Consider the following 16,748-nt stretch of genomic DNA (forward strand, 5'->3'; position numbering starts at 1 on the left):
CACCCCAGTCCCGTCTTCACCACGCCTCCGACACGCCCCCGTCAACTTTGTACGCTTCCGCGATGGAGTGCAGTTGAAAACGTCCAAGTTCGGCTTTCGATTATACCACGTTATTTGTTTTTGGGAGATAAACGCCTATCTCCCAATTTAGGTTGCAATATAGGCGTTTTTGTCTTTCGATTATAAGCTGGATAGGGGCCCATTTACTAAGCTGTGGTAAAAAGTGGCCTCAGTGTACCCTTATGCAGGTCTTTCCCGCGTGCTAAGGCCATTTTTACTGCAGCTGGAAAATGGCCAGTTTTCCTATTTTTTTGGACTAGCATGTTACCATTAAAAATATTCGTTCTTGAGCCCTTACCGACACCTGTATTGCAGGCATTAAGGGCTCACAGTGTGCGGTAATATAGATCCACTAACTGATTAGCACAAATTCCCACCCTCCGTTCCCAGGCCCACCCTCTCTGTGATAAAATTAAAAAATTTTTTAGCATGCATTTGGTGTGCATAGATTTGAAAATTACCACAAGATGCCTGAGCATGTCCCGTGGTAAGCCATTTTAAGCTGTGGTAAATACATACATGCTACCGCTTACTGCAGCTCAGTAAAATGACTCCCTAGTTACTAATAACTGGGGTTAACAGTAAAATAACACATCTTAATAATAATCCTCATTGGTAACTTGATTATTCTGCTTTATCCAGATATTCAGTGTTGGACACTATCCAGAGAAGATTTTTTGATTGCTGTGGCTAGCATTTTAAAAAAAAATGCTGACTATGGCAGTTTAATATTGACTTGTTAGTTAACTATAGGTGGATTTTCAGCCAATTAAGCCATTTATGTTGGATCTCTGAATATATAGCTGTGAATTTAAATGGTAAAGTTATCTATTTAAGTTAAGACAGCTGTTTATGTGGTTCTGCTTAAACAGATAGTTAACCAGTGCTGGATACTGACACCAACCCAGTAACTTTTATCCCTCCTGGCTCCGATCTTCTATATGGAAAACCTTTGGTGGGACAACAAAATGCCAAAAGTTTTGCAATGGGTGGGCCATGATTTTAAAAGCCACTGTTTTATTTGGTTAAATCCAACGTTAAATGCATATATTGTTCTGAATATTGACCACAGTGTGTCTAGGGCATTAACCCTTCACTCTCTCTAGCTGGCTCTAAGTCCCTGCCTGATTTTGTACTAAATACATGAAAAAAACAAACAAACATGAAAAGATGAATGCTATATTACAAGTAAACATATGTGTTTTACCAGTATATAAAGAGATGATGAATCTGGGTTTTTTTTAAATTTTTGCACTGTTACAAACTTGCTTCATTGTTTTCTCATTTGCTAACCCATACATAAAATACTGACGTGTTTGCTTATCAGACTGTTTTGCTATGATTGTTTAATTAATTATCCATCAGGAAACTGCTACAGAATGCAAAATATCAGAAATCATATATATGTAATGCAAGTACCTAAAAAAAACCTAATCTTTAAATCTAGAACAAGTTATGATCAAAGTAGTTCTCCCTCACACACAAATGCCTTATCCCTCATCTTGGGAACTATAAGGATTTAAGAACACAATGCTAGCTCAAACTCCCATAGTCAACAAGTATTTCATGTACAAAGGAGAGATGCACAGTACTCATGGGAGTGCGAATCAGCCAATGCTCAGAGAACAGTCTCTCTTAAATCCCCATCTGTCGAGGGAGGAGGTTCTTTTTAATGCACTTGGCTCTTCAGTCCACAGTGATAAGAGACCTCCACCACCTGGGACAGAAGGCCTGCCAGAATTTCCAAGGCGAATTCTTACAAAAATCCTGCAATTCCAAGGTGTCATAGGAGCTGACATCATTGGAATGCTACTGCATATGGAGAGACTGCTAGAGTCGGCATACAGTACAAAGTGAAAACACTGGCAAACTGTATCAGTGCAATGCAGCTCATAACAAACAAGTTGAAACTCCTTGGAATGTGTAGGCAATGTATTCACTTCAGAATAGCCAGCAGACTGTGAATTTTAGACTTGTTTTCACTATGCTACACTCAACTGCATTTAACTTACAGTAACATGAAAACACAAGGCAAAATGAATACAGAAATCCAAAGCACCCAAATATAAGATGCACCATTTGGAAACAAAGCACTTGCTGGCAGAGACGAGACTGTAGGTTACATCACAATGCTCTGGTCTCTTGCTATATGATACAATTGATAAAGCAAGTATTAAAACCTGATAAAGCGGCTTGGAATTTAAAAATAGCAAAACTAAAGCAAGTTCCCTTTTTCCTTGTCTAAGCTGCCTCAGTAGCAAAGGTGGCACAGCTTGAAATACATGTGCATGAGAAATCGAGAAATGTCCTTTACTGAAAATATAAGTTTGTAACACTTCCAGTATGCGTTCATTTGAAAGCAATGTGAAATTTTATTTTCCAGTGACCACAATTATGAGGTAACATCATAGAGGATCTTCCTAGGCTCTGCTTGCAAACTTACTTAGCCTCAAGCACAGGATGGAAAGAATCCTGTAGAAAAATCAGAGCCCCTCCTCTTGTAATCATGGTCTTACAGCCACAGTACTAGAGAATTTGAATTTATCAACACCTCAGCTTTTTTTTTTTTTTTGGCTCTCTTCCTCTTTTGGCAGGTCTTATCTTTCTTTAACTTTCTGTTACTATTCAAAGCTGTGTTTCTCTTCCTTGAGGCCACATGAAACGTTTTACAGATGTTCCTGTTGAAGTTGCTACACCTGTCCATTGCATATATGTCCAGCGTACATGAATACAGACTCCCCTAATGGCCAGTGGTGCAGGCCGCACCCTCTTTATTTGTATCCCTACTGGTGCAAGAAAGAAAACAAAAAGATTGTCCTAACCCATAGACTTTCTATTCTTGGAAATTAAGGGCCTCTTTTACAAAGCTGCGTTACCGATTCTCGGTGCGGCAAATGAGAGGAAGCCTATTCAATTCCTATGGGCTTCCTCTTATTTGCCGCGCGGCTTTGTAAAAGAAGCCCTAAGTAAATGCTAGAGGGAAAAGGTCTTAGTTGGTATATTTTAGCTGTTGGAGAGCCAACCTGTAATCCAGAGTCCAGTACAGGTGTCTTAAGACCCATGATTATGCAGGGAAGTACTGTACCTTGGTAATGATAGGTTAGATCTAAAAATTGCAATTCTATTCCTTTAATACGATTCCTATTTCTCTCTCAATGTGCACTTGGGAGCTGACTGTTCAGGTTATTGAAAATCAAAACTGAAGACGGTATGTGAGTTTTGAATATTGAATGTGAGCACACAGTGACCAGCCACTTCCTGACAGGAAGGAAGCGAGCTGAGCAAATCTTTCAAAGATACAGATTTACTTGAAAAGCTGATAACATTGAATATTTTGGGATTTTCAAATTAGCTACATATTCTTGAGTGGATTTCAAACATAAGTCGTAGCACATTTGAGTTGGGATATTTTGGATTATGTTTTAAATCTTTGGTAATTCACTGCCAATCATCAGAAAAGTCAAAATGGGTCTTGTCCAGCTTTTGATTACATTGTGGCTTTATTAGATATTTAAAAAAATGAATTAGCTTCGGATTTTCCTTAGATCCACTTGGCAACATCTGACAAATTTTCCCCATTGGATCTATAGAAAACTTGATGAACTTGACCCTAGAACTGCCTGGTCAAAGTTTAAATTGGAATTGTTTGCACATCTCTAGTGACAGGTTTGGATTCAACTCAGTTTCTCCTTGACAAAAATGGACTGAAAAGTTCAAACTGATTTCTCCCTGGTCATTTCATCATCAGACAGGTACTAGCCCACTTTCTAGCAAGTGTCACAAAGAGAAAGTCATTGTAGCTAAAGAAATGAAAGGCAGGGCCTAGAATACCACATGGGCCATATAGAATACCTAAATGGATCATTATCTATCTAATCTGTTTAGAGACATTCTAATCATTGTGAGAGAAACAGAGGTTTCATTTTAGAGAGATGAATAAGCCAGTGTTTTATAACAAACATGCTACTACCTAGCATCACTGTGTTTCAGGATTATAGGTGTGCGGTATTTATCTGGATTTTACCCAATGACAATTACAATGAACAACTGAAGGTTGTAAATCTAACACCATACGAGAAATGTTTGGAAGTTGGTTTTAGGATATGAGCAGCAGGAAGGCATGATGGAAGCATTTGCTGTCACTGGGTAAAGAAAGGAGAGCCGGGCTGAGTGAGAGAAAAGGCTCAGAGCTGAGGATTCCATGACAGGGGTGCACTGCCAGGGACTGTCAAGATCCAGCACCAAATTACAGTCCCCTTTCCCTTGCATGAGGGCTTTTAACCAGAAGCTTTCAAGTGCAAATATACCAGGGAGTAAAGCTGCAAAAAGTCTGCTGTCTTCATTTGTGTAACATATTAATCCATCCCTGAGAAAGGGCAAGAGGAAGAAGGAGCAAATTCAGTCCATTCGAATTTTGAGCAGTGTGAATGATTTCCTTGTGCAATTTTTGTATTTCAAGAAATAAAAACTGCCTGTACACCTGAGGAGGAAAAGGCTGTCTTGGAATTTTTTTTCTTTTTTTTTTGTGGTTGTTTTTCTCATGTCCTGTTTCTTTTTGTAAATAATGATTAAGAACATCTGTTTATGGCTACGAAACATGTAAAACAAACAGCAATGCTTAGGTCAAATCAACCAGTTCTGTCTGAAGGTGAGGTCAGGGTAGCCCCTCTGTTTCAAGGGCAATCCAGGATGTGCTCAGGAAATTTGCAGCAGAAGCAGCTACCTTCCACACTAAAGGCAAGAAGCAAGAGGAAGCAAAGAGCGTGCAACACAACTGAAACTCCACAAAGGTGCTGGGTATGGTGGAGGAAAAGTGCTGACATCCAGTGCAGGCAGGCTCAGGGGGAGCTGGCGGGGCTGGAAGGATCAGAGCGGCTGTAGTCGCTCACAGAGCCCGTTCGGGATGCACTGCCGTTGCGCCTGTTCAGCATGCCCGGGTGGAAGTTGGCATGGCGGCGGGCATGCTTTGTCAGGTGGTCACTGCGCATGAAGCGCTTCTCACAGATTGGACAGCTGAACTTCTTCTCCCCAGTGTGGGTGCGGTAGTGTCGAGCCAGCTCATCTGATCGGGCAAATTTCTTGCTGCATTCTTGCCAGCTGCAGGCAAATGGCCTCTCACCTGTAGGATCAGAAGAAAACACCTGTCAAGAACTACTCTTCAAACAAGCATAGCCAAGTTTTCTAATGAGGAACTAAACGGCGGCCAAGAAGCAGCATCTTATCATCTCAACACTGGAGGACCTTAAACAGCCTTGTTTTTTCCTATTGAAATTTTCAGCTTTTGAGGGCCTACTTCTTATAAAACATCTGGGGGGGGGGGGGGCGGTCAATATTCAAAGCAATTTAACCAGGCCAAAAATGGCTCCTGGCCAGTTAAATCGTTCGATTGGGGCTACCCGCTAATATTCAGTGATGCTGACTATCACCACAGTTAGTAACGCTGAAAATTACCACAGAACCCTAAACTCAAAGGTGGCTATTTTGTCGGTGGTCTATGGGTGGAGTCAGACTTCTGGGGTTAACTGCTGATATTCATCACTTAACCGTTTACATTTAGCAGTCAGATTGGATTGTATAAAAGTCAGTCCAATCTTTATGCAGTATCACTTAGGTGATGTAAGTGATGAATATTGCACTTAACCACATAAGAGATAACCATCTATATAAACCCGGATATTCAATGCCGGTGCCTGACTATCCAGGAATAATGCCAGCGGCAGCTAAAATAATGCTCGCTGCTGCCGGCTGAATGTTGAACCCCTGGTTCTCTGAGCAGACTTAAAGGGGAAAATATTCAAGCAGCCCAGATAGAGTTTTAATACCATTGGGCCAATTTTCAAAGACATTTATATGGCTAGTGGCAGTTGTCAAACATATAAGTTCCTTAACTTGGATTTTTGAACAGCACTCAATGGATAGAAGACAATTCAATAAAGAGACACCTATTTTAGGTACCGAGCGCCCATGTGGACCCTACTTTCCTTTATAGAATACTAGCATACCAGTACAAATACCCATGTATACGTTAGGCATGACCACTTGCATCCGCCATAGAGCTAGTGTAAATGGTCGCACCAAGATTGCTACATACAACAGAGAAGGTCAAAGCACACAATACAAGCAGTCCAGAAAGAAGCACAAAGAATGGAACAAATGTGCTTTATTCAAGACTCGACACAATGCATTTATTTTCCTTCTACAGACAGACTTTTATAGTGTTGAGTCACCATCCGCCTACTAAAACGGCACTTAAGTGACTATCCGACACTGAATATCGCCGCTTACCCCCAGATTCTATATAGTGTGCTTAGATTTAGGTGCCAAAATCGGCGTGGATTCTATAACACCGCATGTAACTTAATTGGCTTAACAAGCTAATGAGTGCTGATAACAGCACTTAACAAGCAATAATGAGCACTAATTGGCACTGATTAGAATTTAGGCGCAAAACTCGCTAAACGTATTCTGTAACGTTGTGCGCTGAACTTCTAACACATGGAGGCAAAAAGGGGCATGGTTATGGGCAGGAAAATGGGCATTTCATGGGCGCTCTAAAATTTAGGCGCCTATTTATAGAATATGGCCCAGTGCACTTAAATCTATACACTGAGATTCCAGGTTTTCATAAGCATAAATGGATGCGTGCACATATTGGCACTGAAATATCAACTAAGCATATTCTATAATCGGTGCCTAAATCTAGATGCTGATTATAGAATACGCTTAGTCAGCACTAATTTCAGCGCTGAATTTTTAGGCGCCATATATATAGAATCTCCTCCTTAGCAGCTTAAAGATAACCGGGTATATTGGGCAATATAACCGGCTATCTGCTGATTTTTAAAGCGAGAACAGCCAAGTTTGGTAGCCATATTTGGCCGCCATAATAAGTGGAATAACTTTGGCTGGTCCCACTTTATGTGGCCAGCGCTGAATATCAGTGTGGCTGGTTAAAATTGGATCAGCCAAAGTTAAACTGGATATTCAATGCCGGTCACCGGAAATGGACCGGCACTGAATATCTGGATTTAGCGTTGACCGCAGGAGACAACCCAGCTGTCTCCCACAGTATGAATATCGAGGCCCATATGTTTAAGTTTAAATTGACACATCTAGTGTTGCTTGGTAGAAATTGACTCCTGAGGCAGGCGTTTGTTATGCTGAAACACGGCCTGTGTTGGGTGTTGAATAAAGCACACTTGCTCCATTCTTAAGAGCCCTTTGTGTATTATATAATGTACACACTTAACTGTACATCCTGCCCACACTCCACCCAGATTTCACCCATCTCTAGGCCCACCTTCAAACTACATCACATCACATTTAGGTACCATTTTCTAGCACACACTTGGAATATTGGTATTTATGCATATATGGGCCAGTATTCTGCTCATTTGCACATATTCTTGGTGCCCTCTTTACAGTGCGTTCTTTCTAGCAAAAAAGGTGCCGGTACTCAAATGCTAGGCCACCCTTCAGGGGTGGGATGATCACTGAGGGATCCACCCCACAATAGCCAGGCCCCCTGCAACCAGTCACAGAATCTATGACAAGGCAGAATTGGTGTGTAGAGCCTGAGCTCTTTCATTAAAACTTGGGGTCCGTGGGCCAATTTTAGCAGACAATGGAAAAGGTGCCAGTACTCAGTACCCCCAAGTACCCCCTCAAAAAAAGCCCTGCCTCTTTTCAGAATTACCCTCATAGTGCCACTGAAACATTCTCTCAAAATGCTACAGAACTATCGCTCGCATTCTGTATATAGCACTTGGATTTGCACACCAAAACTTGAGCATGCTCCTGAGATGCATACACAAACTAGAAAAGAGGAATCTAAGTGTTTACCAGACTGTAGGTCCTTCAAATCCAATATCCTGATTCCAACAGTGGCCACTCCAGGTCACAAGTACCTGGCAAGACCCAGAACAGTGAAATAGACTTTATGCTGCTTATCCTAGAACTAAGCAGTAGGTTTTCCCAAGTCCACCTTAATAAAGAGACAAGGAACGTCAATAATTGGGTGCTGTCCTGTTTCTGCTATAGGTGAGCCCTTAGGTTCCCTGAGGCCCCGCAAGACCTCAGAGGACAGCCGCACACCCCGAATCTTCACCCCGCGGCGACCGCCGTTCACCAAGGGTTGAGCCCCCAGCTGCAGGCGGCCAGCAGGACTGCTGGAACCGCGGGGTGACGGCCGGTCTGGCTGGTAGTCAGCAACTCAGTCTCTGAAGGGCAGCTAGCAAGGACGGCTAGCACTGAAGGGGAACACAGTCTCTGAGGACATCTAGCAAGGACGGCTAGCACTGAAGGGGAGCACAGTCTCTGAAGACAGCTAGCAAGGACGGCTAGCACTGAAGAGGAACACAGTCTCTGAAGGTGGCTAGCAAGGACGGCTAGCACTGAAGATGGACCCAGTCTCTGAAGGTGGCTAGCAAGGACGGCTAGCACTGAAGAGGAACCCAGTCTGTGAAGGTGGCTAGCAAGGACGGCTAGCACTGAAGATGGACCCAGTCTCTGAAGGTGGCTAGCAAGGACGGCTAGCACTGAGAGGAACACAGTCTCTGAAGGTGGCTAGCAAGGACGGCTAGCACTGAAGAGGAACACAGTCTCTGAAGGTGGCTAGCAAGGACGGCTAGCACTGAAGATGGAACACAGTCTCTGACGGTAGCTAGCAAGGACGGCTAGCACTGAAGAGGAACACAGTCTCTGAAGGTGGCTAGCAAGGACGGCTAGCACTGAAGAGGAACACAGTCTCTGAAGGTGGCTAGCAAGGACGGGTAGCAGTGAAGAGGAACACAGTCTCTGAAGAGCAACACTCCGAGATCCACTGTCGGCTTCTGATATCTGAAACGGAAGCACTGGACCCTTCCAGTTCCGTTGTTTAAATCTCCCGCCAGTCCATCCCTTCCCCGGAAGAGGAGCCAATCCCCCCGGCCCTGGCAGGCAAGGAGCGCCTGGATTGGCCAGCCTGCCTTGCAGGCGGAGTCTCAACTTCAACGCGCCAATCCGGCGCGAGTAGGCGGAGCTTCCTCTTGGTCTGCTCCGGCCCAGGGAGACGACGACGCCGGCGCCGCCATCTTGGCCGGCGTGCTCCCTTCTCCGAGGCCGGCGTTTGCTCCAGCGGGTCGCCGGCTTCGAACCGACCCGCGGCAGTGCTGGCTTCGGCGGCGGCTCGTCTCCGCTGCCCTGGACACCGCAAGCCCCGCCGACCATCGCCCCTCCCCCACGGGATCACAGGTAAGGGCCCGGGACGGGACAGTATCCTCCCCGGATGCCCCCTTTTCCCAGGGCCCGGGTTTGGAAGGAGACCGGGCGTGGAAGGCTTTGATCAACTCTGGCGCATGTATATTCGCCGCGGGCTCCCAGGAGTTGTCCTCGGGACCAAAATTCTTCCAGGACAATAAGTAATATAGCCTTCCCCGCCACCTTTTTGAATCCAGAACATCCTCCACCTCATACTCCGGATCGGGATCTGCCTCTAGAGCTTCGGCCTCCTGCCGTTGGGGGTGCCATCGAGATCCTCGAAAATTTTTCAATAGGGAAATATGGAAGGCGTTATGCACCCGCAGGGTACTAGGTAACCGCAACCGATATGTCACAGCTCCAATTCGCGGTTGGATTGCAAATGGTCCAATATACCGAGGTCCCAATCTCCGAGAGGGCACCCGGAGTCGGAGGTATTTCGTGCTTAGCCATACCTTCTGCCCTGGTTGTAATACTGGAGTGGTTCGCCGGCGACGGTCTGCGAAGAGCTTGTATTTGGCAGCTGCCCTCTGTAATTGTTCCCGGGCCATCTCCCAGACCCTTTGCAGATCTGCCAGAGTTACATTAACCATGGGGGTCGGAGATCCAGACGGAAAAGGTGCTGGAAGTCGAGGATGTCGTCCATATACCAAGAAGAACAGAGAGTCTCCCGAGGCCGAGTGGACGCTGTGGTTGTATGCAAACTCGGCCCAAGGAAGCAGGGAGACCCAGTTATCTTGACGCTTGTTGACAAATGCTCGCAAGAACCCCTTTAATGTTTGGTTCGTCCTTTCGACCATGCCATTGATTTGAGGATGGTACGCTGATGAAAAATGGGTCTTTACCCCCAATGCGGTACACAAGGCCCTCCAGAAGCGTGAGGTGAATTGGGGTCCTCGGTCACTAATAATCCGAAGGGGCAGCCCATGAAGTCGAAAAATGTGTTGAATGAAAAGTTGGGCTAAGGAGACCGCCGAAGGAAGTCCCGGCAAGGGCACAAAATGGGCCATCCTGGAAAAACGGTCAATTACCACCCAAATCACCGTGTGTCCCCGGGAGCTGGGGAGATCGGTGATAAAGTCCATGGATAGCTCTGTCCAGGGGACTGTCGGTATGGGCAGTGGTTGTAACTTCCCCACGGGGCCCCCGATTACTGGTTTAGTCCGGGCACACACAGGACAGGTGGTGACGAACTGAAGAATGTCCCGCCTCATCTGAGGCCATCGATACTGTCTGGCAATGAGACGAAGAGTCTTTTGATACCCGAAATGCCCGGCCCATCTGGACGAATGCCCCCATTGCATTACTTTCGCTCGCTCGGCGGCCGGCACTAATTCCTTCGTAGGAGCGACTTCCCCCACGGCCGCGCTGAGGCATGCCGGATCCAACATGGAATGGATCTCCCTTGTCTTCTCTGGAACCTCAAATGCTCTGGAGAGAGAGTCCGCAGGGGTATTCTGAGCAGCAGCCCGAAAGACCAGTTGAAAATGAAATCTGGCAAAAAACAATGACCAACGGGCCTGTCGGGGATTGAGCCGTTGAGCCTCTTGCAGATACAGCAGATTCTTGTGATCAGTGATCACCGTGAACCGGTGTTCAGCTCCCTCCAGCAGATGCCTCCATTCTTGCAGGGCTAATTTTAATGCGAGGAGTTCCCTATCTCCTACTGTATAATTACGTTCCGCCGGGGAGAATCTACGAGAGAAAAAAAAGCAAGGTTGGCGTCGGCCCTTGTTATTTACCTGAGAGAGGACCGCCCCGGCTCCCAAAGCGGACATGTCCACTTCCACAATAAAGGGTTTCTCTGGATCCGGGGCTGACAAGATGGACGCTGAGTTGAACGCCTCCTTTACCTGGTGGAAAGCCGCTTGCGCCTCAGGCGGCCACTCCCGGACATTCGCGTTTTTCTTGGTGAGCGCCGTTAACGGCGCCGTCAGTTGTGAATATTGAGGAATAAACTGGCGATAATAGTTCGCGAATCCCAAAAAACGCTGTAGCGCTTTCAATCCCAGCGGTTGCGGCCACTCCCGAATAGCACGGAGCTTGTCAGGCTCCATCCGCAACCCCTTGGGTAAGAGAATGTGTCCCAAAAATGGCAGAGACCGCTGATGAAAAGCGCACTTACTGAGCTTGGCGAACAGGCGAAACTGCCGTAACCGTTGCAGCACCGCACGAACATGCCCCACATGTTCGGCTGGGTCTTTGGAGTAGATCAAGATGTCGTCCAGGTATACTATCACCGTGGAGTTCAACAAATCCTCGAGCACAAAATTGATGAATCGCTGGAACACCGCGGGGGCGTTGCATAGTCCAAACGGCATCACCCGATACTCAAAATGTCCCTCGTGAGTATTAAATGCAGTCTTCCACTCGTCCCCCCGCCGGATCCGAACCAGATTGTAGGCCCCCCGCAGATCCAACTTAGTAAATATCTGGGCTCCTTGCAACCTGTCAAAGAGTTCAGGAATGAGCGGTAACGGAAACCGATCCTTTATAGTGATGGCATTTAGCCCTCGATAATCAATACAGGGTCTCAAGGAGCCATCCTTTTTGGTAACAAAAAAGAATCCGGCCCCGGCCGGGGACGTAGAGGGACGGATGAACCCTTTCTGCAGATTCTCCCAGACGTATTCTTGCATCACCTTGGATTCTCCCCAGGACAAGGTATACAGTCGGCCCCGGGGTGGCATTGTGTCTGCCATCAATCTAATGGCACAGTCGAATGAGCGATGAGGCGGTAGACTCTCCGCCTCCACGGGGCTGAATACATCTATGAAGTCCCGATAGGCCACCGGCAGGGAGCCTAGATCAGCCCGGGCCCCCTCGGGCGCCATCGTTAATGCGGGGCAGCCGCCGGTCCGGCCCTTGCAGCAGGTCTCCCGACAGGTGTCACCCCAAGACCGGATCCTTCCCCCCCATCCAGTCAATCACGGGATTGTGACACTTTAGCCAGGGCAACCCTAGGACCACCGGGTGAATGGTCCGGGACAGCACCAGGAATTGAACCTCCTCCTGGTGATCCTTCCCTACCTGAAGTCCCAAAAAGGGGGTGACGTCCGTGACCGGCTGCGGTAAGGTAGTTCCCTGAATAGAGGTGACTTGCAACGCCGGTCGACGAGGAAGCATGGGCCAGCCCATCTGTAGTAGTAGTTCGTGCCCAATGAAGTTGCCCCCCGACCCAGAATCCACCAGGGGCCGGGTCTGGATCATGGTCTCGTGCCAAAGTAGAGTTACTGGCAGTATTATCAGGGAAGCCGGTAGGGGAGCGGAATGCCCCAAGACCCCTCCCCTCAAGGTGCCTTGGGGGAAGCGTTTCCCGCCCGAGCGGGACAAGAATGGACAAAATGCCCCGCCTCACCGCAATAGAGGCACAGTCCGTCCCACAAACGCTTCTTCCGATCTGAGGGAGCCAGCCGTTGACGGTCAATTACCATCGGTTCCTCCCCATTCCCCTTGGAGTCCCGGTTCCCACGGCGGGGGGACGGGCCTTTACCGGTCTGGGAGGCGCCCTGCGCCCACTTTTGCCATTCCGCCCGGGCTCTAGCTCGCTCCTGGAAACGGGTATCTACTCGTATACAGAGCGAAATCAAGGCGTCCAATTGCCCCGGGACCTCCCGTCCTGCCAATTCGTCCTTGATTCGCTCTTGCAGGCCTTCCATAAAAATGGCCACCAGGGACTCCTGATTCCAACGCAGTTCCATGGCTAGGGTCCGAAAATGAATGGCATAGTCCGCCACCGTCCCCTCCCCCTGTTGAATCCGCAGCAGTTCCGATGCCACAGAAGACGGTCTGCCCGGGAGGTCGAACACCATGCGGAAGCGGCGCTGGAATTCGCCGTAATCATCCAAGATGGGATCCTGTTGTTCGTTTAACGGTGACACCCATGCCAGGGCCTTCCCCTCGCACAGGCCCATGATGAATCCCACCTTGCTTTGGTCTGAAGCAAATGCCTCCGGTTGCATCCGGAAGGCCAGGTTGCACTGATTGAGGAACCCCCGACACCCTCCGGGGGCCCCATCATATCGTGCCGGCTCAGGGAACCGAGATCCCATGCGGAACCCTCCCGAACGAGGAGTCGCTGCGGCCCCCTGGGCCGCAGCGGCCTGGTTCTGTACCTGAAGCGTGGAAAGTTGAGAGCACACGCTTTGGAGCGCCCCCGATAGGGCGTTCAACTGCTCCTGCTGTTGCTGAAGTACCTTGGCTAGGTCCCGTAGATCAGGCTGCGTAGGCGAGCTCATGGCTTCCATTTCCTGTCCTGTTTCTGCTATAGGTGAGCCCTTAGGTTCCCTGAGGCCCCGCAAGACCTCAGAGGACAGCCGCACACCCCGAATCTTCACCCGCGGCGACCGCCGTTCACCAAGGGTTGAGCCCCCAGCTGCAGGCGGCCAGCAGGACTGCTGGAACCGCGGGGTGACGGCCGGCCTGGCTGGTAGTCAGCAACTCAGTCTCTGAAGGGCAGCTAGCAAGGACGGCTAGCACTGAAGGGGAACACAGTCTCTGAGGACATCTAGCAAGGACGGCTAGCACTGAAGGGGAGCACAGTCTCTGAAGACAGCTAGCAAGGACGGCTAGCACTGAAGAGGAACACAGTCTCTGAAGGTGGCTAGCAAGGACGGCTAGCACTGAAGAGGAACCCAGTCTGTGAAGGTGGCTAGCAAGGACGGCTAGCACTGAAGATGGACCCAGTCTCTGAAGGTGGCTAGCAAGGATGGCTAGCACTGAGAGGAACACAGTCTCTGAAGGTGGCTAGCAAGGACGGCTAGCACTGAAGAGGAACACAGTCTCTGAAGGTGGCTAGCAAGGACGACTAGCAGTGAAGAGGAACACAGTCTCTAAAGGTGGCTAGCAAGGACAGCTAGCACTGAAGAGGAACACTGTCTCTGAAGGTGGCTAGCAAGGACGGCTAGCACTGAAGATGGAACACAGTCTCTGAAGGTGGCTAGCAAGAACGGCTAGCACTGAAGAGGAACACAGTCTCTGAAGGTGGCTAGCAAGGACGGCTAGCACTGAAGAGGAACACAGTCTCTGAAGGTGGCTAGCAAGGACGGGTAGCAGTGAAGAGGAACACAGTCTCTGAAGAGCAACACTCCGAGATCCACTGTCGGCTTCTGACATCTGAAATGGAAGCACTGGACCCTTCCAGTTCCGTTGCTTAAATCTCCCGCCAGTCCATCCCTTCCCCGGAAGAGGAGCCAATCCCCCCGGCCCTGGCAGGCAAGGAGCGCCTGGATTGGCCAGCCTGCCTTGCAGGCGGAGTCTCAACTTCAACGCGCCAATCCGGCGCGAGTAGGCGGAGCTTCCTCTTGGTCTGCTCCGGCCCAGGGAGACGACGACACCAGCGCCGCCATCTTGGCCGGCGTGCTCCCTTCTCCGAGGCCGGCGTTCGCTCCAGCGGGTCGCCGGCCTCGGACCGACCCGCGGCAGTGCTGGCTTCGGCGGCGGCTCGTCTCCGCCGCCCTGGACACCGCGAGCCCCGCCGACCATCGCCCCCCCCCCCCCCCCCCGCGGGAGCACAGGTAAGGGCCCGGGACGGGACAGGTGCTAACAACCAATTAGTGAATTTAATTGACACCCATTAAAATTTGAGCACGCATATGGTTTATTTATTCATTAGGATTTATTTACCACCTTTTTGAAGGAATTCACACAAGTGGTGTACAGTAAGAATAAATCACACATGAGCAATAGACTACTACAGCAGTAAACATATTCAGATAACAATACAAAGTATGGCATAGTATACTACTTACAATGTCAATACAATACGTAAAAGAACATTTTAATTGACAGTGTGGGGTATAAGCAAAGACAGAATATATAGATGGGTAAGAATAAGAGGAGTTAGAAAATAAGGTGACTAATTTAAAGAAATTTGCACATGAGGTCAGTGAGATGATTAATATATAGGGCCCAGTTTACTACGACATGCTAGCATTTTTAGTGCAAGCTAATGCTAGTGACACCCATATATTCCTATAGGTGTCTCTAATGTTAGTGCACACTTATTTTTAGCATGCACTAAAAACATTAGCGCACCTACAGCATGGCTTAATAAACAAGGCCCATAAATAGGTAAGAGAGAAAGAAGAGTTAGAAAGTAAGATGACTAATTTAAAGAATGGTGCACATGAGGTCAGAGAGATGGTTAAATATTATCTCAGCTAAGATAGGAGTGCAGCTCATGTCATTCCTTGTTTGTGTGTGAGAGTGAGACTAACAAGTTAGTTACTTCTTCTATTAAAGGCCTTATTGTGTACTATTCTATAAGGCATGGCACCCAACTCTACTATTGCATAACTCAAAAGCTAGATGGGAATCTAAAAGATCCAGTGCATTTTATTTTACTTCAGCAGCATTATGGAATTCTTTACCACAGCACCCTTGGCTTGAAATGTCTTATATGTCCTTTCATGCTTTATTAAAAACCCACCTTTTTCAGCAGGCTTTTCTTGACTAGCACTGGGATGATTCTGCATTGGGAGACCAGGGTTCGTAGATTATTGTTTTGTGAATTTGATTTTGTCTGGACTTTGTTTGAATTCTCTTGTCTTTGCATGCATGTATCCTCGTATGATTGATTTAGTGCATGAATGGTAATAGGTAGTTAGCTCTTTCCTATCCATAAATGGTGTCCCTTTCTGTTTCCCTATTTCCAGTGGTGTAGGAAGGGGGGGGGGGCGGTGGGGCGGTCCGCCCCGGGTGCACGCCGCTGGGGGGTGTCGGCGCCTCGCTGGTTCCTTGCTCTCTCTGCCCCGGAACAGGTTACTTCCTGTTCCGGGGCAGAGAGAGCAAGTAACCAGCGAGGCGCCGACACCCCCCAGCGGCGTGCACTCGGCGGATTGGCTCTCCCGCCCGCCCCTCACCGCCTTCCAGATATGTTCTCGCGGGGAGGGGTTGCACTACGGAGGGGGGAGGGTACGTCGCGCTGCACCCGGGGGGGGGGTGCGCAGCGGCGACCCGCCCCGGGTGTCAGCTGCCCTCACGACGCCACTGCCTATTTCTATTGTTTTTTTTTCCTTTTTAAATCATAAACCGCTTTAATCTGCTTCCATCAAAAGTGGTATAGCAAATGTAATAAATGATAAACAATAAAAGGTGACATGGCTATGGGAATGTCAGGGGTGCTCTGAAAAGTTGTGCATGTAGTTATAACCTCAGTGCACCTAACTTGGGTGGCAGCATTTACCCCTGATTTCAGCAAGTGTAAGTCTGGCACCCCAAGTTAGCTATGTGAATTAGCACTAAGCGCAATTCCATAAAGGGCACACACTCTTCATAAAATCATGCTTAGTGCCGATTTTTCCAGTGCCAAATTTTGAGCGCCATTTTAGCACTATCCATATAGTTTCAGTTCCACTTGTCTATATATAAAGCAGCAATATTCAGCTGCTACTCTTATGGCTAAGCTGTTTAATTCAGGATAGAAAAAAGCTGTTTTGAACGCATTACCT

General features: G+C 48.1%; 1 protein-coding gene across 1 annotated transcript in view; it reads right to left on the minus strand.

Annotated features, from left to right (window-relative positions):
• Nucleotides 1-696: 696 nt before the first annotated feature.
• Nucleotides 697-16,748, minus strand: part of KLF13 (Kruppel like factor 13) — a 146,499-nt gene continuing 130,447 nt past the window's right edge. Inside the window, exon 2 of the mRNA XM_030188486.1 lies at nucleotides 697-5,179. Within this exon, the coding sequence (XP_030044346.1) occupies nucleotides 4,899-5,179 (281 nt within the window). The 3' untranslated portion in view covers nucleotides 697-4,898. The remainder of the gene's footprint in view (nucleotides 5,180-16,748) is intronic.

This window comes from Microcaecilia unicolor, chromosome 1 (assembly GCF_901765095.1).
Source record: "Microcaecilia unicolor chromosome 1, aMicUni1.1, whole genome shotgun sequence".
NCBI classification, from domain to species: domain Eukaryota; kingdom Metazoa; phylum Chordata; class Amphibia; order Gymnophiona; family Siphonopidae; genus Microcaecilia; species Microcaecilia unicolor.